Genomic DNA, 19,553 nt, shown 5'->3' with positions numbered 1-19,553 from the left:
ATACCACAGACAGAACCCCGTGGCTGCATTTATTTGCCAATCTCCACGCCGCCGACCGCACCAAGGGCCTTCTTCAAGTCACTGCGCCCGTCGTCAGTTTTGGTGATTCAGGAAAGGTAGGGAAATGAGAAGCACAGAGGAATGCGTGGATGGGGGTAAAACACATACCCATAGATGGCGAACTGGAAGGCAGTGAGAGTGCCGACCATGAAGAGACGGGCCCCGACGCCCGAGAAAGAGCCCTTAAAGCCGAGCTCCTTGGCGATCTTGATCAGACGGGAGGTGGTGCCCTCACCGGGAAGGCCGGGGGTCTTGTTGATCTTGCTGAGCATGGTGTCGGCAGGCTGAGAAACGAGGGCAGCAGCGAAACCAGCGGTGAGACCGCTACCAAGGTTGACAACGGTCTGGAGGCCGTCCGACATGTCCTTCTTGGGGAAAACGCTGTAGATGCCCTCGGCGACCTTCTCGTAAACGACGAATTTGGTCATGGTGTAGGGGATCCTGCACAAGGTGTGAGTCTCGGCAGGCGCGAGCGGGTCTAAGCGGAACTTACTGCTTGAAAAGGATAGGGCCGAAACCGGCGTAGAAGGCACCGATGCCCTCAGTGGTGAGCATCTTGCCGAAGCCGCTGACGAGACCGCTGGCGTAGGTGGGCTGCGACACGAGACGGATACGGGTGGCCTCGAGGGGGCAGAGGGCAATATCGGCAATGAACTCGGCGGCGGCGGCCGAGGCAAGGTAGACACCTGTCCGGTACTTGGAGGCCGTGTCGTAGCCGAGGTTGTTGATGAATTGTTGCTTGAAGAACTCGTAACCGCCGAACTTGAAGGCGCCCTGGAGGAAGTAGCCGGCGAAGGTAGGGCCGACGCCGGTAAGCAGGGCACCGGCGCCCTCGGCCTGGATGACCTTCTTGAAGCCGCCGATCATGCCATTGTTGTAGGTGACGGGGTCGAGCTGGATGCGGGTCTTGACGCTGTGTGAAGTCGGAGCGTTAGCCGTCGGTGTTCTCGATAGTGCCGCGGTGTATCTCAAGGGCGCGCGCTCGCGACTACGGGCCGCGAGAATAGGGAACGTACACATCAACGGGGGTCAGGGCACCGTGAGTGACGGAGCAGCAGACCGCGCCGGCAAGGGCGAATCTCGAGTACAGCTGGAAGCCAGTGAGCTGCGCCTTCGGCGCGTCCGCTTTGGTGGCCATTGTGTCTGTTGTTGTGATATTAAAGAAACAAAGAAACTGAGTGGAGTGATTTCTTGACGCTCGTCGGAATCGCGAGGGTCAAGAGAGGGCGTCGATTGAACCTGGTGAGAGGTTTCGGGTGTGGTTGGTTGGCAATGAGCCTTTTTGGAGAAGGAGAGGTAGGAGGTGGCTCAAAGTTCGGAAAATGCGACTGGAAAAAAATTGTCCGGTAAATCCCGGCGGCTACGGAGACGCGGCGATGCACGGGCCACAGCCTGAAATCGAGATTGTTTCTTTGCCTCGCTTGGCAAAGCCCGCGCATCTGTCTTCAACAACAACAACCGACTATGAATCATCCTTCGAACCTCCAGGTTCCCAAGAATCGTTTCTCAGAATGTAGTTTGGTCCCGACTCAGAAGGTACTCTGGTCTTCTTTCCCTGCCCCTTGATTGAGATTTACGTGAAACCCACAGCATTGTCATACTCGGCATTGCTTTCCGCCCCGCCGTGCTGTTCTTGGCGCGGTAAGGGCTGCGGTGGCTGTCCCTTGGCGACTCCCTGTATCCGCTCGGCGTGGCCCCACCGTCCCCAGCCCCGTCAATCACAAAGCCTGGACAGCATCTCCCCAAAGTATTTCAAGATATCGAACACACTGCAACAAGCAGCTTCAGCTCCTTCCTCACGCCTATGCGTGGGCTGTTCCATATTCCCAATAAGGGGACCAGGTGCTCGCGTAGGCCGGTCAAGTTGTTGGCAGCTCGAAGTTGGCGGCGGAGGCAAGGAAGGGCGATCCCAGGTCTCGACCGTGTTGGGTCGGCCGACACAGCAAGCGGCGCAAAGGTGGCAGTGGACGAAGTGTATTGGACGACGAGATGAGCTTCGAGTGAAGCGAAAGCGCCGTCGAACTATACTCACCGACAGCCTTATATTCCAAGGCCTCATTCATAGCCTCGTCGCCAAACCGCCCAGCCCCAAACGGATGTACTGTCTCGTACGATACACACAGCTCGGCCGCCATCGCATCGAGGTTATCTATGATACGCCCGGCTTAGCCGACCTGTCAGATCCGTCCCCTGATGCATGTGCTTGGCTGACTCATGCGGAGCGTTCACAGCTCATTGGCTGCCAGAAATACTTGTGCAGTTGTGCTGACAGCTCACAGATGCCGCTGGCTTCACGGCACGTCCCTCGGCTGTTGTCTCTCCGCCGCGCTTTTCGACACGTCCACGCCAGAGAACTTCGTAGAATACGCGTACTCCGTGATTTTTCCCCAGCACCATCAACTACTCCCGTCCCAATTGACAGGTCGAGTTCTGGTCATAGGCCACATCAACTAACAATAGCGATTACTTTAGATAACGTACTATGTGATAGCTCAACTCCAGTTCTGCGTCAGCCTGGGTAGGTAGATTTGTCCCTTCGATCCATCCGCGGCGTCCACAGAATCGCAAGGGCTGTTGCAACACCGTCAATCACCGGTTGCGTCTACGGATTACAGCGAGACTTTTTAAAACCCCACCATGTTGCGGCGTCTCTGCTAATGCTGTTGTGCTTTTGCCCAACTCACCGGAGACAAGGTGTTTGCGCACTTGGCCGGTCCATGCCTTGCTCTTTTGAGATGCGCCAATGTCTTGCTAATAATGGGACTGTACCTATGACAAGCTTAGGGCGTGGAAAGGAAAAGAAGCTATAGAGATGGAACATTGCCCGAGATGTCAACGCTCTCTTCTCCTTTGCATCAGATTGTGTCGACAGTTCGGATCTGCACATCCTCGAAAAAGTTGTGTCCCTCCCGGCCGACGAGGAATACACCCACTCGATAATCCTCCCCGACCTTTTTTGCCCGATGGAGGATAAGACCCCAAGCACGTCGGTTGTGGCCCTCATTGTTGCAACAAACACAGTAATAAGCCGAGACGTAACCGCCGCCCGAGTCTTCAAGCCGTCCGTCTCATCTTCTGAGGAACTACCTCGGCTGGAGTCCTCGCACCCCCATACCCATCCCTCTTTTAGACACTTCATCCGCATTTTCAGCATATTTCTCATCCTCGTCTTCATCCTCGAGTTCGCCATACTCGTCACTGTCATCTGCTTTGCCGTCCTGTTTTCGCCGCCAGGTGTAGAGCCTAGAGGCAAATTCAGCTTTTGATAAACTGCGTTGGCTCAGATCGCTCCCAGTCCCATCATCACTTGGATCTTCCTCCAGTGTCTTCACCTTCCCGTTCGTCATACTGCCCTTTGCCGTCCTCTTCCGTCATGTAATGACTGAGTAGTCCATACTGCCGATGTCCGTCTCTTTGAGACAGCACGAGCTGGATAAGTGCAACATGTTCAGTGTCCTAGCTCTTGCTCTTGGGGAGCACTGGTGTCGTCTAGAACGCAACATGCCACGCTGGTCTAGTGTTGGTATACCAGCCAAAGAGCGGCTCCCCAGAACCTGGAATGCTCCCGCTCCAGATCCGGCGATACATTTCCAGGTCCGTCGGTATAGTCAGCATCTTACTTCGAAGCCGTATCCTGCCACTCTCCACCTCTCCGAACGGATTCAGCCCGGCGCCCTTCAATGCGGTCCATCCATCAGTGTCTCTATACTCTGGACGCAGGTGATACTCGCGCGGAGCGAGGTCGGCCCCGTAGTCGAAGCATCTGCCTGGCTGAGAGACCCAAGACCATGGGGGCGCGCCCGAACCAGACGAGGTCCGAAGAGGAGCAAGACGCTCCGCCAGACTTTGCCTGGCCTTGCTGGGATACCACAGCAGGGCGGAATAGAGGCCCTCTTTCCGCAGTCCAACGAGATACTTGTCCCTGGTCAGGTCAGACACGTGCCTCGCGATGCCGGACAGAGCGAGCAGCCGATCTGACTTGGACGACAGCTTGCGCGCAGCGTTATCACGCACAAACATCCTGAACGCAAAGTACAGTAACTTCGGGAGTTCAAGTTGCTGTTTGGCCAATGCTGCGCGGCGCCAGTTCACGCCAGGCCTCCAGCGAGGTCTCCCGCCGTTTTCCGACACTCGGCATAACGTGCCGCACTCAAAGCGCACCATGTGCCGGCCGAAAAGGCCTGGTAGAAAGCTCTGGCTCTTGGGGAACCCATCCGCGCTCGTTCTACAGCGAATTTTGGAGATCGATGGCAGGGGAGTCGAGATCCCAATGGTCATCAGGGAGGCCGGTGTAAAGCAAGGTGAATGCGCTCCTGGCGAGCGGGTGGAGCGAGGACTGGATGTCAAAATCGAACGCGTGCTGGCGGCGATCGAGGAAATTTTGGTGGCAGTTGGTCATGGGCACAGTGCAGATGGGAAAGTAGGCGTTCTGGAAGACCTGGCCAATCTGCTCGCTCTCTCTTTCCCAGTTGCTTAAATCCGCTAGGTCTTGGATGATACAGAGTGTATCCATCCAGAGGTAACAGACCGAAAGAGCCCCACAGACTGCGACTGCGTCTTGCATGACGGCTTACATGCTACTCGTGGGAATAGCGCGCAGCCTCCCGGGTGGGTTGGACAGTTCTGTCTTCGTCTGAGCAGCAGCATCGACTTTGTCCCCCCAGCAGTAAATGAGGGTAGCATATTGGATGGGCGCCGTGATGGATTCTGCTGTTTTGATGAGGCGCGGATGTGAAGAGGAATCTGCTCCAACATCGAGCAGTCTGGTGGGAAGGAAGGAGATGTCCGCCGGCGTATGACAGTCCGACGCACAGAATTCGACAGTGTCTTTGATGAATGGCACGTTTCCAGGGCCGAGCGCCTCCGCTAGAGGGCGGTTGTGTATACCTAACCAGTTCGCTGTGGCCACTAAATTTCGTCGTCAGCGCTGCCAATTCGAGGTTCGTGGGAGGTCCTTACTATTCCGAGAGTAAACGTCAAAGCGAAGGACACCAATTCCCTGGACGTTGGCATCTCGAAGTTCCGCCGTCAACGCGTGAAGCCCTTCTCGTCCTTTCACCTCGCCATCTCGGCGCGGACCCCATTCATAACAGGCATTTAGCAACCTCTCCTCGGTTCTCTAGCTCTTCGATACCTGCTTGCAAGACCGCAGAGCGGAGGAAGCCACAGAAGGCGTACCCCACTGCTGCCGACTCCTCCAGCCGAGGAAAACTGGGTGACAAAATAGTTCTGTGTTGGTTCATCAGGGGGCTCGTGAAAACCCCTGATTTTTCTGTACTTCAGGGTAGGCGTGCCCTCCTTGGACAACCTCACGAAACCACCGGAAGCCTTATCATGGAAGCGAATTCCTTTGCAATCGTCACAAAGCCTTGTCTGGAGCGCAGAACCCCAACTGGCAGACATGTTGCCAGGAAGCGAGATTCGGTTGGAGCTTGTGATGTTCAAGGTACATCTGTACAGTGGGGGTTCAAAAGTCTGCGAGACCCGCATCAACCATCCCCGCCACACCATTTTTGGACATCATAACCAAGACATCTATCCTGCGATAACGTTGCATCAACTTAATTTCTAGCAATACAAATATATGCAGTTTGAAACTTTGGTCCCATCTATTAACATTTTGTACATTAACCCCTGGCTTTCTTGACTGCAGCCAATCGCCGGGGCATCGAGTCGATCAGCCTGTCAATCTGAGCTTGGTCAATCGACCACCAACAACGCCGAAGACATCGGGTAAACTCAGCAACATCCAGCTGGTTTTTCTTGAGGGACCAGATATGTGGATATTCCTGCGTCATTTTCCGTTTCAACAGAGCCCACATATGCTCAACTGGGTTAAGATCTGGACTGTGAGCAGGCCAGTCTTCGAGGACCTCAATTGCGGAGTTCTGGAGCCACTCGGTCGAGGATGCTGAAGTGTGCACCCGAGCATTATCCAGCTGAAAGTTCCTTGTACCATCGTAAATTGGGAGAAGGCCCTGTTGCAAGGCCTTTTGATAGCTTCAAGAGGTATATCCCCCTTTTGCCGGTGGGTTGTAGTCACGTTCCATGACGACGAGGTCAGTCCTCCCCCCTTTCCAGATCCCCCCCCCAAACCATGTTCGAAATAGTGCCTTTGCCATGGCTCTGCATATTGACGAAGTCCTTATCCCATTTTTGAGAGGGAAACCGGAAGACCCAAGTCGTCGGGCTGCTTGAATTGTTTTGGCAAGACGATTCATCGGTGAAGATAGACTAGAGGTAGGTTAGTAAAATCAGGGGGTTAACTTCAGAGCTACTTACTCGGATCAACACCTCGATATTCTCTACCAAAGGCAAGCAAATTGGTATCTAGCCATTGCTATGTAGGTAGAGACGACATTGAAAAATGAGTGAAATAACCAAGCGTCGCCGGTTATGCAAAGTGGACTTTGTTGTCTGGTGGCGGTCTTTACACCCTTCTCCCTTCTTGTCTATCGAGCCATTCATTAGGCTGCGATTATGCGGTAGTCACATGCTTGGGAGTGCATGCGGTCCTGTGGCACAGCGTTCCTCGTTTCCTTCTCAAGCAACTATTGTGTACACAGCGATGGGATCGTGCTAAAAACTACCTCGGCGATCCTCAACCGTTCCAAAACCCAACTTCACCCAACATCAATGGATTTACCCAAGGTCCTACCCGATTACCGTTGGGGTTTTTCAGTGTTCACCTAGCTAAAACCTTGTATTTGAGCTTGAGAATCTTCGATGCTAGGACCCCAATCTTATTGCTTGCGCCTGACGGATGGTGGGAGCTACGGTACCCATTTGCTATATGATACTACCGACCGTACGTGTTGTTCCCTTTCTGCCTGTGCTGATGTTTATCAGGACGAGCTGACCACTATGACATGATAGAGAGCATCACCATGTCGATCCGTTCCAGGTTCGGAAGCAATGCCACCAGCCTGATTTGGTTGGAACATCTTGGTTATGATGAGCTCAATCCAGTAGGTATCCTGTCCGGGCCATACCTTGACGCAATGCGTGCCTGCGTGGCGCTTGTCTGCCGTCAGCCAATCCCTTGTCGAGCGACTCGGCCAGAAAGGAGTCCAATACAGGTCAGGCTCGGGGGACGACAAAACCATTGTCCATGGCCCACAATGGCTCTGACAGGCTCACACATGAGCAAATGCAGCGAAGGCGTCTGTGGGGGGTCATGAAAGCCCACATACACAGTAAAAAGAGAGGCCCTGCATGATGTGTGGAGCCGTGAAAGTAGTCAAAGTCGCCAGCGCAATGGGCAACAAACTGGATGCGTGACGGAATTGGGCAATACAAATGCGCGGCGAAAATGGGTTACGGATTGGGAAAAGGGAACGCGTGTGTTGATAAGGTTAGGGTTCTTATGGCAGAAGTCTCGACATAGTTCGTCAGCGATTCGAGTCCTCACCGCTGACGTTGAAGTAATGTAGGTTGCCCAATGCCCCTGCCCCAGCGTCTCACTTACGTCGGTGAGTCGCGTTACAACCAACTCAACAACCACTACCTTAAGCATTCCAGCCTATCAACGCCCTGCTAGTGGCTGTTCAGTTGCTCAAATCCGTATTGTGGTAGTCAGGTTTTGGGCGTGACTTCGGCATATGGCATCCTGCGCGTGGTGTTGAACCACGTTGAGGGCAAGGACGCTGGCCAATGACGATCTGCGATGTCCAACACGAGCAATTGTCTGAAACAGCTGTTGCATGGTGAATCTCACCTCACTTTGGAAGAGATGAGGTTCGTGAGCCGTGACGGGAATACACAATACACGTACGTGCAGTTTGGGAAAACGCCGGCAACGAATGGCTGCCTCTCACACGATAAGTACTGTACGATGGCGTGTTGTTGATACGCCCCCTCCGGGGTAAATAATCCTAGTGCGAGACTTCGCCCCATTTAGGTCTAGTATTTTTTTCGCGTCACTGACACTTTCCACCAAGGCCACCCTCCTAGCAGTTTCTATAGGAAAACATCTTAGGGTAAACTGCAGCCCAGACGCCGAGTCCACCGGCCACTACCGCATCTACGTCGCGTAAAACAGCCAGCAAGCAAGCGAACCGACCGTATTTAACCCAGCTACGCAAATCAGCGCCCTGATTAACCACAACGAAGATCTCCACGCCACACCTGCAGCCCAGCGATTTTACCGTCTTCATACACAGGGCCAGGTCCGGCCACTTGGCCCAGTTCTTCGAGGCTTACGGCATTCAAAACTTCTTACGCGCGACGAAAAGATCGAAATCCGAGCCCTGCGCAAGCACTGTAAGTGGGACTACTTAAAGATGGCCCAGGTTACTGGCATGACAGTCCACCAAGCGCCAGATGCCGTAACTGGCCGCTCACCCCACGAAAATGCGACCACGGCTGTAAGCCAAATATCAAGACACCTGACAAGACCGTCCTTGTCGAATTCCTTCGTGCCGACCTCCTCCACCGCAAGCTGCCATGGGTTGATTTGCGGTATTACATCCCTGGCTTTGAGCTCTACGGGGAGCATGCCATCACGATTACGTTACGGTCCATCGGCTACACAAGGGCAATACGACCACGGCGAGTCTACCATGAAGATCGCCACAAGGCTGACCGTCTTGCCTTCAATACGAGCAACTATCATTGCGTCCCCGTCCTGAAGATTGGGAACGGGTGCTCATTTATGACGAGACGTGGGCAACTTACAACCCAATGTGGAAGCAATGGATTACCATCTACGATACGGAGGATCCAGAGACGTCGGCGCTAATAAGAACCAAGCCTCATAGCTGGATATCGGGGTCTTCTGCAGGAGAGACCAGAGGTCCTTCCTTCTTCTAGGAGAAGAGTATGACGGTATTACTGCTGAGAAGTATCAGCAGTTTACTGTCCCTTTTGGTCCATACATTTTGCGAGGAAAACGGTGGCCTTGTTTTCCAGCAAGATAACGATGCCCGTCCAACTAGGAGACTGCTTGCAGCGCTGGGAATTGAGGTTATTATATGCCAGCTCGAAGCCGAGATTCAAGCGCCATTGAAAATGTACGGGCTTGGATGAAAAATTGGATTGAAAAACACTACGATATTCAGGGCCTTTCGCGGGCGAGGCTTAAGCAAGTTATTCGGGAGGCTTGGGAGTGTTGAACTGAACTGGCTCCTTGGCAGATTCAGGGGCTGGGCACTGTTGCCCAATGCAGTAAACGTGGAAGACTCGTCACCCCAACAAGCGAGCGTCCCGAAGCCCTCGGTTCTTATAAGAAACACACCCACATGACGCACTGTTCAGACAGCCAATTCAAGCTTTATCTTGTGCCTCAATTGATGCAATATCACCTGGTTGGTCTATGCCTATTCGAGCCTGTAACTGTTGCTGTCCAACAGGGAGGCCGTGCACCCTGATTTTCTTCGCAGGCTTGCGCACTCAATGCCTAGACGGCTGCAAATGGTCATTGAGAACGAAGGGGGTCGTATCTCGTACTGATAATCCATTTGCAATAGAAAAATTGTGTGGTTTCAAATGTTCTGGCACTTACGCAGATCTTTTGCTGTTTTGGCTTAGGGCAAGCGAAGTCTCACGCGTCAAGCGATGCTCTTGCGGTACGCGCCGTCCGCATCGAGCGCCTCATTGACTTTGTCACGGCTCACAAGTGCACAAACCTCCCTCGTTCTCAGATCGCCTATTTGGGGCTAGCAAGTCCGCGTCAAACGCTAGGATGCTCTTGCGGTACGTGCCGTCGCGGCAAGGCGGCGCGTTAGCCGGGGGGGCGCATGGAAGTGATGGGAGGTGTGGAGATGATTGCGATCACAACCCCAGCGCTTGAGCGCAACGGTAACGTGGCAGCAGAGGGTCCTCCAGGATAAGTGAACTCAAAAAAGGGGTTGAGTGGAGCTGTGGAGGGAGAGATGGATGTGCACAGGGTGCGTGTACATCAACAACTGACGAGCTGCACGAAATGCCCTGCGAAGCTCATGTGGACAATTGCTGCCAAATACTGGATTACCCGACGCGTGAAATTTCCAGTCTTTCCTCACTTCGAATTGGTTCAACATTGCGGCAAAGTGGGGTTTCCTAGAAGCAGGCGGGTCTGATTCGAGACTGCTAAATCTTGGCGGGCCAGCAGACAATCGTGGAGGGGGATCGGGGAGTTCTCGGAGTGCTGGGAGTGCATGAACCACAGCAGTTGATCGCCGCGGTGGCCGGCCGCAGTCCAAACTGTTTGCTGATTGGCCTTCCTCCATCTCGATGTCTCCCGAACATTTTTTTCAATGGCAACTTCTGGCCAGTCGAAAGTCGAAGCAACTGTCATGTCACAGTTACCATGCTTTTAAGAAAACGACAGCCGTCTATTGAAACAGGGTGGAGCTTGACCCATGACGCCAGGGCGAAACCATGTCTGTCCAGATACCGCGGCCGTGATAGTAAGGTACACGGAAGCGGGCAGGCTTTGGCACCGGTGTCAGCTACAGAGAACTCGGAATCCTTTCTGATGCCATTCTCCCACAGGTTGTGCATATAAAGGCAGCATGCATCGAATCCCTTCTTGCGAATCCTTCTTACCGCTGCTTTGACTGTCGGACTCCTCCAACATCTCCTTGACTTCTTCACAATTGACGTCTTCCTTAAGCCGCGAGCCCTGCTGCGCCATTTACCCGCCTCTCACTGGCTTGACGGCATCCGTGAACCTTTACCTACTACATTATGCTCATGGAGTAAGTAATAGATTCATCTTTGTCATATAAGTGTTCCATCGTTGGCATGACCTGCCCGCTGTCTCATCCCTCTGACTTCATCCAGTTCCTGCACTTTCTTTTCTTTCTATTCTCTATTTTCCTTTCTCTCTTATTTTGCAACTTACCCCGGCTAGAGTCTTGGCTTGTCCATGGTTCTCCTCTGTCTGCAGAATGCGTGATGTCCAAACTGTAAACCTACAATGGAATGAGCCAGGTGATGATTTATACCCGCGTAGCATTTATCTAAAACCTGACAGAAGCACACCCGAGAACTGGAGCACTCGCGCAAGCAATGGCTCTCCGCCTCCTTGTTTGCGTCTTCTCGAGCTTTCTATAACGGGAGATCCAGTGTAACACCCAAGACCGAGGACAAGACCAGGGCCAGAGCCCTTGATGTCTACAGTACTGGCAAGCAGTTCTCATATGGCCCGTAGGTCAAGCCCTAGGGCTCCAAGAGACATTCCATTTCCGTTCACTGTGCTCACGGCTGTTCAACTTGCTGACTTTGAAATGTCGGATGGGTTGTTATATCAAGTGCCGTCACCAACCCACCAAGCGAAATCCTTGACTCCGACTTCGGCCACTGACTCGCTCCCCGGTTATGAAATGAGAGATAGAGGCATGGGATTGAAGGACTTTGAGCTTGTGTCAATGATGACGCTTTGGAATATCAATAAGGAGGCAGCTTGCTGGGATGTATCTGGCTACCTGTAGGTACCGTAACTATATGGCTGAATTTGAACTTATGGACACCTTATTTCAACTATTTCAAGTGCCACCTAGCTCCGGCCATTCAAACTTGCTGCCCAAGGGAATATGTGAAAGGCATGTTAGCTCGGCCTCTAGGAGTCCCGGAAGGCACCGGGTTAGTACTACAGCACAGCCACTGCCAATAACCTTTCTTGGAGAATGTCTGTGATATACTCTGAGCGTGTGAGGGTCGCTTCATGACTTATGTCGGACAGACCTCGACCAAATACCTACACTTGTACGCAGCGGCCAAATCAGGCGGATCTTATTCCATTGGAAGGAGGTGATCATCTGCAAGCTTAAGTTGAAAGCCCAAGCCAAGACGGAGAAGAGACTCAGATGTTCACTGCTGTTGTCCACTGGTAAATTTCGCAAGGTGACGATAATCAAGCACAATCCATGATTGGTATATCGATTACTATTATCCTGCACAAACCCTATTCAAAAAGAAGTACCTCATGAACGTCTACCTTATCCAAGCTCACAGTCATACCATCAGAATAACAGTACCCAGAACGGGAACCAGCCACATGCCCAGCTCTCCTCCCAAACCAGGCCTCGAACCAGCAGCTGTCGCCACAACACTCGACGTAGCACCAAGACTCGAGCTAGGCACATCGCCCGTAACACTGGCACCCTCATCAGGAGTCACTCCCAGCACACTACTGAGCCCAACACTACCACCGCTCGACCCAGGCGCACCTGTAGCACTCTCCACAACACCAGTACTGATCCTAGTAGTCGTAACAACAACCGACGATTCGGCTGCCGAAGAAGGTGCCGTCGGCGGCGTCACCGTGGGCGTCACAAAGGTCAGCGTCGAAGTCAAAGTCGATGTCGTCTCGACCAGTCTCCCCGTCAAAGTCGGGACCGCATACGGCGGATCAAACATGCCGAACCGCCCACAGGCATTGCACGGATAGGCCCACGAGCGGACCTGGCTCGGCGCCGCCAGCACGGGGTTGCAGCGCGGGTCGAGCTCGGCGATGGCGGTCGGATCGGCGACGGCGACGTTCTGCGGGCAGTCGGTGCGCAGGTCGCTGAGGGTAAGCTGCCGGGTCGCGTTGCCAGCCGCGATGGTGGATACCTCGTGCAGCTGGAGCGGGAGGAGCCAGCTTGTGGTGGACGGCCCCACGGTTGCGCTGGCTATGTTGGTGCCGACGGCTGTTGGGATGAGCATGTACACCGACGGGGAGGTGCTGTGGTTAAGAGGCATAGGGGTTAGTGGATGTCGGTCTTGTACCAGGTCGAGAAGATAGAGAGAGGGACTTACAAGGTGTAGCCGAAGGTTGGGTGGACGTGGGTAGAGGGGTAGGTGAATGGCCTGTCGGTGGGCCAGAAGAAGAGCCGGACGGTGTCGGCAGAGCTAGCAGAAGTTCTTGTTAGAACACCTTATGCATTTGATTTTGGTTTGGATGACAAAGCAGGGAGGGAGACGTACATGCTGCATGACTTCGGGCACGGGTCGTAGGTGGTGGAGAAGATGGTACGAGTGGTCGTGGTTGAAATGGTCACCGAGTCGGTTTCAGTGACTGCCGTTGTGTCGGTCGTGGTTGTGGTAGTTCCAGTTGTCTTCGTCTCCGTGAGCGTCACCGAGTCTGTGTCGGTGGCCGTGCTTGTCACGGTAGCCGTGTCTGTAGTTGTCGTGGTGCTGTTGGCTGTTTCGATAGCCGTGGTTGTCGTGTAGTCCGTCTCTGTAAGTGTTACCGAGTCGGTATCAATGGCGGTGGTGGTTGTGGTGCTGTTAACTGTCTCAACAGCCGTGGTTGTTTTGGTGTCTGTCTCTGTGAGTGTTACCGAGGCCGTGTCAGTGACGGTGGTCGTCGTGGTGTTGGTGATGGTTGTTGTTTTCTCCTCAGTGATTGTTTCCGTGAGCGTTTTCGTCTCAATCTCCGTCGAGCACAGGGTTACGGTGTTTATAACCGTGCTGTTGATGCTCACGTCGACCCAATGAGTGGATGTCTTCGTTTCAATGACCGTGACATAGTCCACGATGGTGGATACACCAACATAAGTCGAGGTCGTATGTTTATCTAGGAGCCCCGGTCATTTCTCTCATTCTCACTAAGCTGCGGACGACCATCGGTTACGAACCATGCTCTCGGGTTCCGCTAGCGGTTCGCAGAAGGAGCCCCAGGGGAATTACCATTGCCACGATGGACAACATGGTTGCGACGTCTGAGTCTTGCCAGCAATGCCAACAATACTGTGGTGACTCGGGAACGGGCGAACTGCAGCAATCAAACCGAACGATTGAAAAAAATTAATCTTTGGCAGAAAAATGAAGTCCCCTCATGAATGGCGGCTCCCAGTAGGGGAGGGATTCATTTAGTTCTGTCATTCCATTGCTTCGTTGTAAGGCACCGCAAGTGGCTGCCGCCTCGTGCGGTCCTTGTTTTCCAACTCATACATGCCCTGTTTTGCGACAACATCCTATTGCTCGATTGGCAATGACGCGGAAGGTTGACAATGCAGGCACGCCATCGGAAAGCCATAAAAGGCAGGAATATAGGGTTATCGGTTGCCCCATTGGTCACTTGGATATGATCTGATTCCTATTTGGGCGTGTTGTGCTGCGGGGTGACGTCTCACGGCCGAAGTCTTGGTTTCCACCCCTGTCATCAGCCATGCTGTAAGAGCCGTGGCGAGCCTCTTCCTTTCCAAGGACTTGGATGCGAAATGTAGTCCCCTGGTTCACTAACTCGAAAATGAAGTGCTCACACGTGGGAAGCCCGGGAAGACGCGTTCAAACTTCAAGTCCATGACTGGAACGTACCATTTTCATGTTTCATGTTAATTTTGTCAGCCCAAGATGCGTCCCTATGCGATACTGTGGGCAGCTGCTGCTTTCATCCCAGGGTCTTATTCACAAGATACTGAGCCAAAGGCTCTTGTGATACCCGCAAGCCAGTTCTTGTAAATCAAATCTTCCAGTCTAGACTCGAAATGCCAGACGGCTGACCAAGGAAATAGCGAAGGCAATGACGGTCCATGGAGCACGTTTGATCTTCGCGTGGGCAACCCAGAACAGTCTGTCAGGGTGCTCGTCTCGACTGCTTCCCCCTTTTCACTCGTCCCTTTCGGAGAGGAAGCATGTTCGACCTCAGTGTTCGAAACGGTACCTCCCAATTGCGCCGTGGCCAGGGGCGGTCTGTTCAACCACAGTGACTCGTCGAGCTGGCAGGATGTGGGTCTTTACGGCATCAACCAGAACGGCGTCGGTCTCGAAGCGAATCTTGGGTACGAGCAGAGAGTGCAGTTCGGCTTCGAGCGCCTGGGCATCGGGCTCACAGGGCCCGCCTTGGACAACCAGACCGTCGGCGGAATCGCAACACCCGAGCCTTTCTATCTGTATGTAGCTTCTCACTTCTCTCGCCTTTTTGGATAGCTGATTCTGACTGGATGCAAATAGCGGTATCTTTGGCATCAACAACCAGCCCCTGAACTTCAGCTCATTGAGAAACCACTCGACCCCGTCGTTCTTCACCTCCTTGAAGGACCAGAATAAGATTCCAAGCTTGAGTTGGAGCTATACCGCGGGAGCCAAGTATCGTAAGTACCTAGACACCCGGTATTGAAAGAAAAGTCGCCCTTGATTAACCACGTCTGGATACATGTAATTCCGAATAGGTCTAAAGCAGGTGTACGGCCAATTGATTTTCGGCGGATACGACACATCACGTTTCGGAGAGCACCCGGTCTCCTTTTCCATGGCGGACGACATCACGCGGGATTTGGTCGTCGTCCTCCAGTCGATCAGTTATAGCGGTTCCCATTCGGCCACTCTCCTCTCTGACTCCATCGACATCATGATCGACTCGACAGACCCCAACCTCTGGCTCCCAGCCGAAGTCTGTGATGCTTTCGAGGAGGCGTTCGGGCTGACACTGGACAGCGAATCCGGATTATATCTGGTCAATGAAACGCACCGGAACAAGCTGCTTGACTCAGATGCCCAAGTGTCCTTCAGGCTCTCCGACGTGAGATCAGGGGGAGAAACCGTGACCATCGTCCTCCCTTACGCCGCGTTCGACCTCACGGCAGAGTACCCTCTTGTGAAAAACACCAGTCATTATTTCCCCTTGAGACGGGCCAACAGCTCGGCGCAGTACACGCTTGGACGAACCTTTCTACAAGAAGCGTGAGCCTATTAACCTGGCTTCCCTCCTGCATCAAAAGGCGTTATTCAACTAAGCTTTCCCCCAGGTACCTCTCCGTCGACTACGAGCGCAGAGTTTTCAACGTATCCGCCTGCACATGGAACCAGGGCGCCCAAGAGAGCATCGTGCTCATCTCGCCCAAGGACTCGACCTCGGCAGATCCAAATGGCGACGGCGCATTGAACTCCTCTGGAAGCTCCGGCCTAAGCGGCGGTGCCATAGCCGGCATCGTCATCGGCTGCGTAGCCCTCGTCGCGCTCGTCGCAACAATCATCATCCTGCGCAAGCGCCGCAAGTGGCTCGGCGCGGCCTTCGCCGTGGCGGGGCGAGAGCCCCCTCCCAGTGAAGCTGTCCTCAAGGGGCCCGTATTCAACTCCCCGTCGACGCGACACGGGTCCGGGTCTGGGTCCACGCCGCGGCATTCTTCAGTCCCGTATTCGGCGAACGACGTGTCCGCTGCCGGATCCCGGTCTACGGCCGAGTACGATAGACGGGCATCCAGCACGGTAGGGGGTAGTGGGAGTGTGACAAACTCGTCGACCCCTGAGCTGGATGGGAGTGACACGCTCGTCAGGCCGGATGCGGAGCTAGATGGGAAGGAGATCCGCGGCCCTGGGCCGTTATCGCCTGTGGCGGAGAATCCGAAGGGTATTTTTGAGCTGCCGGGCAGTGAGGTTGCTGAGCATAATAGCGGGCAAAGGAGAGACTCTGCATGGGATCGGGCTCCTTCGCCTGTGAGTACGGCTGGTGGGGATGCGAGAGAGAGACGGAATGACTCTCCTCCTTCGCCGCTTACGTCGACGGTGGATAGGAATCCGATGTTTGGGAAGGATAGATAGGTACTCGTTGATGGAAATACTTTGTCAACGAAGGCAAACAACTTTATCGGACGTGTCATGAAAGTTATATACTGATCTCGAATGACCTCAAATAGATACAGTGAAATTTTGAAAGAGGCTGGAGCTGGAGTTCGCAGTCTGATACCCTTTCCTTCGAAGGCCAAGAGGCCTTCCCACTTTGTATTTGCAGGATCGCACACTGATCGTTTCCTTGATTGTCGATATGGGTTTTTCACCCGGCCCACGGGCGCGGTTTTCCTGTATAGTAAGTTGTTGAAGGTCCGGCACGCCCTAGGGCACAGCGGTGTAGGAATAATAATTTTGAAATGAGCGCGACCACTGCCAGTTAGTCTTTGTCATCATTAAGATGCTGTCTTATGGACAAAACGTTGTTCAGTGCCTGTGTTTGGCATGTGAACAGCACACATATCGGTACGCCACCTCTTAGCACGCGCCGTCCTTCTTGCCAGGGCCGCTGTAGTTCTGGCAGGGGGTCTTGGCGTCGGTGCACACATTGACCAGCGTGGCCTTGTCGCCGTTGGACTTGGTGATGCCGACAACCTCGCCTCCCTTGCGAGCGGTGACTCCCTCGACGTAGACCTCGCGGGCGCACTTCTGGCACTGGAGAAGTCTATCAGCATGCTTGCTTGCGGACGTGAACACCACTAGCCTTTGAGCCGTAGACAACTTACAGTTCCGCACGAACGGTAGACCTTGCCGTAATCCTCGGCGTAGAAATTGATGATCTGGTAGTGCTGTCAGTAAGACTCAGATGGAGGGTCGGGGGGTTACTAACGTTCACTCGTCCGCAACCATTATGCTGAATGACCTTGTCCGAGGCGTGGTAGGCACCGCCGCCGATGATGTTGGTCACGTCTCCCGGCCTGTCGTCTTTCTAATACCAATCCAATCAGATCATACAGCCCTCTTCCGGCTTGGAGCAAGTGGGTTTTCACTTACGATGGAGATGGCATCCTCGCAGACGTCCTCGAACCAGACAAACTCGAGGTTGCAGCCGCCTCCCTTGCAGTAGACACCCTCTCCGGCGGTCTTTCCGATGATCACGTTGCGGAGAGTGCCGCCACGCTCGACAACGAAGGCCGTGTCGTCCTCGCCTGAGTAAGGTGAACCATCAGCATCAGGGGCCGCGCCTTACAGGGAGAAGCAGGTGAGCAGTAAAAGAAAGGAGGCTAAGACATACCTCCCTCGCCTTGACCGTTGCAGGTGCTGGGGTTCCTGTCAAACTTGCGCCAGCCACCGTCATAAACCTGGCCAGCCTTAACGTAGATGGGTGCCTTGAGGGCCACATTTCCAGTCGGCTTGGGCACGCCGCCGGTGTACCCCAAGCAAGCCAGTGCCGTAGGCGCAGCAGCGAGAAGGGCAAGCGGGAAGAGCATGGCGATGAGAGACCGTCAAGATTGAGGTAGTGGGATTCGCGGAGGTGATGATCAACCATCCGCCACCAACTTGCGAACGAAGAATGGGCTTTTATAGACACTGGCAAGTCACACGTGGTGACCAACCCGGATATCTCGGCCTTCTTCCTAACTTTTTTAGTGCCGGCATGTTCGACGATTCGTCGATGCACCATCGCCCACGGGGATCTCGGACTGCGTCAGGCAGGTACAACGGTCAACAGCATTGGCACCCGGCGATGTTGCCCATTTCGAACCACGGAAAGATTGAGATGGAGCATCGCTCTGATGCGGTCCAATGAGTATCCAAGATGTTGCGATTCGAGATGCTGGGTTTTGTTTCGGATGTTTCTTGGCTGGGCTCTTGGCCTCTGTGGGTCCTGGCTGCTGGTTAGCATCTAAATGTGTGGTTCGGCTTATAACCTGGCCGAGGTATTGCTCGTGTTGATCACAGATTTACCCTGGTGTCGTGGTGTGTCTGCAACCCACCGGAGTTTCTTCGCACCTCATGGGACTCTGGCTTAAGTTTTCCCGTCCACTGTTGACAAAGGACGGGATTGCGGTCAAGGGGGACTGCGGGGTTCCATCGCACCGCAAGGGGGCTATCGCTCCGAAATTCCAAGACCTCATCCTCCCAAGCGCCCTACTCAACCTCCGTCCCAAAGTGAATGTCGCACGGTTTACCGGATCCAAAATCAAGCCTCAAGAAGTAGAAGCCTGGGTGTAAAAGGACAAGAGGAAATGTACACAGAAACCGAACTGCAAGCGAAGACCGATGACCGATAAATTGTAAAACTACTAGTACCGAGCAGGATCCACAAGGCTAGCGGCGGGTACCCGTGCTAAGGTGGCTCAGAAACGTGACGTCAATGTTGATACCCCTGAGAATTCTTGAGTTCAGCCAAAGCTGCCAAAAACGCTAAGGCAAGGATTACTTGAAACCGCGTTGTGGTGATGCGGAGAAGAAGTCAGGGGTGGTGTTAGTGGAAGTCATATGATACGGTCCGGCGACATCGGTCCTGAAAGACTACCTCATAAATGTAAGACAACAACCTCTTCGGGTTACGATTGTACTGTAGCTACAGGCAACGAGCGCTGCTAGGAGGCGCCTTCCGCTTCAGAGCGAGAACCCAATTGTCACAAATGAACCAACGAGAGCCAACAGCGGCGGCTTACTTGCAGAAGCCAGTGGGGAACGTAGGACGTTCCGAGCCAATCACTTAGGATCAATCGGAACGAGTCCTAGAGGTGCTCCAGAGAGCTCTCAGGAGCATGAGAGAGCACCAGTGCAAGGCCAATCAGAGGACGCTCTAAGAGGCTCTCGAGAGCACCATAGAGCATTGGCTCTAGGTGGCTCTAGAGAGCACGAGAGAGCAACCAAATGCATCTAGTATATAGTCACCCGTCCTGGAGGACTCTGGGAGTTCTCCAGTACGCAACTCAAGTGCAAGATTGTCAGTACCCTTGGACGGTGCTTGTTGTGAACCCTTTGGCTTCACCGAACCTCACCCCGTTGTCAAGTATAACCTTCAGGAGTCCCTTTCAGAAGTTGGGGCTTTGAGATTCGTCACAGAAACGCGGTGCGCGACACGTCGGAAAGAACTGGCCAGACCGCTTCGTTGCACGACG

General features: G+C 53.8%; 7 protein-coding genes across 7 annotated transcripts; 2 read left to right on the top strand and 5 right to left on the bottom strand.

Annotated features, from left to right (window-relative positions):
* Window positions 1–29: 29 nt before the first annotated feature.
* N657DRAFT_658135 (mitochondrial carrier) lies at window positions 30–1,198 on the bottom strand (the record flags this gene model as incomplete). The annotated part of the gene is made up of 4 exons (XM_062794864.1): window positions 30–81; window positions 169–501; window positions 554–973; window positions 1,077–1,198. 4 exons carry the CDS (start codon window positions 1,196–1,198, stop codon window positions 30–32), a joined length of 927 nt encoding a protein of 308 aa, XP_062644531.1.
* A 1,945-nt stretch (window positions 1,199–3,143) lies between these two features.
* Window positions 3,144–4,624, bottom strand: N657DRAFT_636174 (uncharacterized protein; the record flags this gene model as incomplete). The annotated part of the gene is made up of 3 exons (XM_062791403.1): window positions 3,144–3,303; window positions 3,647–4,081; window positions 4,290–4,624. The coding sequence occupies 3 exons, from the start codon at window positions 4,622–4,624 to the stop codon at window positions 3,144–3,146; spliced, it is 930 nt and encodes a 309-aa protein (XP_062644530.1).
* Window positions 4,290–5,486, bottom strand: N657DRAFT_673885 (uncharacterized protein). Its single transcript, XM_062795711.1, has 2 exons — window positions 5,020–5,486; window positions 4,290–4,968 (listed from the first exon to the last, which is right to left on the bottom strand). Coding segments are annotated over exons 1-2 (339 nt in total). The 5' UTR covers window positions 5,021–5,486; the 3' UTR covers window positions 4,290–4,630.
* Window positions 5,487–10,748: 5,262 nt separating this feature from the next.
* On the top strand, window positions 10,749–11,053 carry N657DRAFT_139219 (uncharacterized protein). The gene has a single exon (XM_062785924.1). The coding sequence runs from the start codon at window positions 10,786–10,788 to the stop codon at window positions 10,951–10,953; it is 168 nt and encodes a 55-aa protein (XP_062644528.1). The 5' UTR covers window positions 10,749–10,785; the 3' UTR covers window positions 10,954–11,053.
* Window positions 11,054–11,935: 882 nt separating this feature from the next.
* On the bottom strand, window positions 11,936–13,776 carry N657DRAFT_648535 (uncharacterized protein). The gene is made up of 4 exons (XM_062793537.1): window positions 13,605–13,776; window positions 12,952–13,543; window positions 12,784–12,876; window positions 11,936–12,709 (listed from the first exon to the last, which is right to left on the bottom strand). The coding sequence occupies exons 1-4, from the start codon at window positions 13,675–13,677 to the stop codon at window positions 11,998–12,000; spliced, it is 1,470 nt and encodes a 489-aa protein (XP_062644527.1). The 5' UTR covers window positions 13,678–13,776; the 3' UTR covers window positions 11,936–11,997.
* A 421-nt stretch (window positions 13,777–14,197) lies between these two features.
* N657DRAFT_692652 (acid protease) lies at window positions 14,198–16,509 on the top strand (the record flags this gene model as incomplete). Its single annotated transcript, XM_062797173.1, has 5 exons — window positions 14,198–14,426; window positions 14,484–14,861; window positions 14,923–15,062; window positions 15,141–15,651; window positions 15,717–16,509. The coding sequence occupies exons 1-5, from the start codon at window positions 14,323–14,325 to the stop codon at window positions 16,507–16,509; spliced, it is 1,926 nt and encodes a 641-aa protein (XP_062644526.1). The 5' UTR covers window positions 14,198–14,322.
* A 444-nt stretch (window positions 16,510–16,953) lies between these two features.
* Window positions 16,954–17,906, bottom strand: N657DRAFT_578838 (polysaccharide lyase family 3 protein; the record flags this gene model as incomplete). Its single annotated transcript, XM_062789349.1, has 5 exons — window positions 16,954–17,130; window positions 17,202–17,255; window positions 17,306–17,404; window positions 17,470–17,624; window positions 17,711–17,906. The coding sequence occupies 5 exons, from the start codon at window positions 17,904–17,906 to the stop codon at window positions 16,954–16,956; spliced, it is 681 nt and encodes a 226-aa protein (XP_062644525.1).
* Window positions 17,907–19,553: the final 1,647 nt, after the last annotated feature.

The sequence above is a fragment of the Parathielavia appendiculata genome (genome assembly GCF_033297405.1).
Source record: "Parathielavia appendiculata strain CBS 731.68 unplaced genomic scaffold N657scaffold_14, whole genome shotgun sequence".
Lineage (NCBI taxonomy): Eukaryota > Fungi > Ascomycota > Sordariomycetes > Sordariales > Chaetomiaceae > Parathielavia > Parathielavia appendiculata.
The sequence above is the reverse complement of the archived record's forward strand: the minus strand, read 5'-3'. Positions and strand labels throughout refer to the sequence as shown.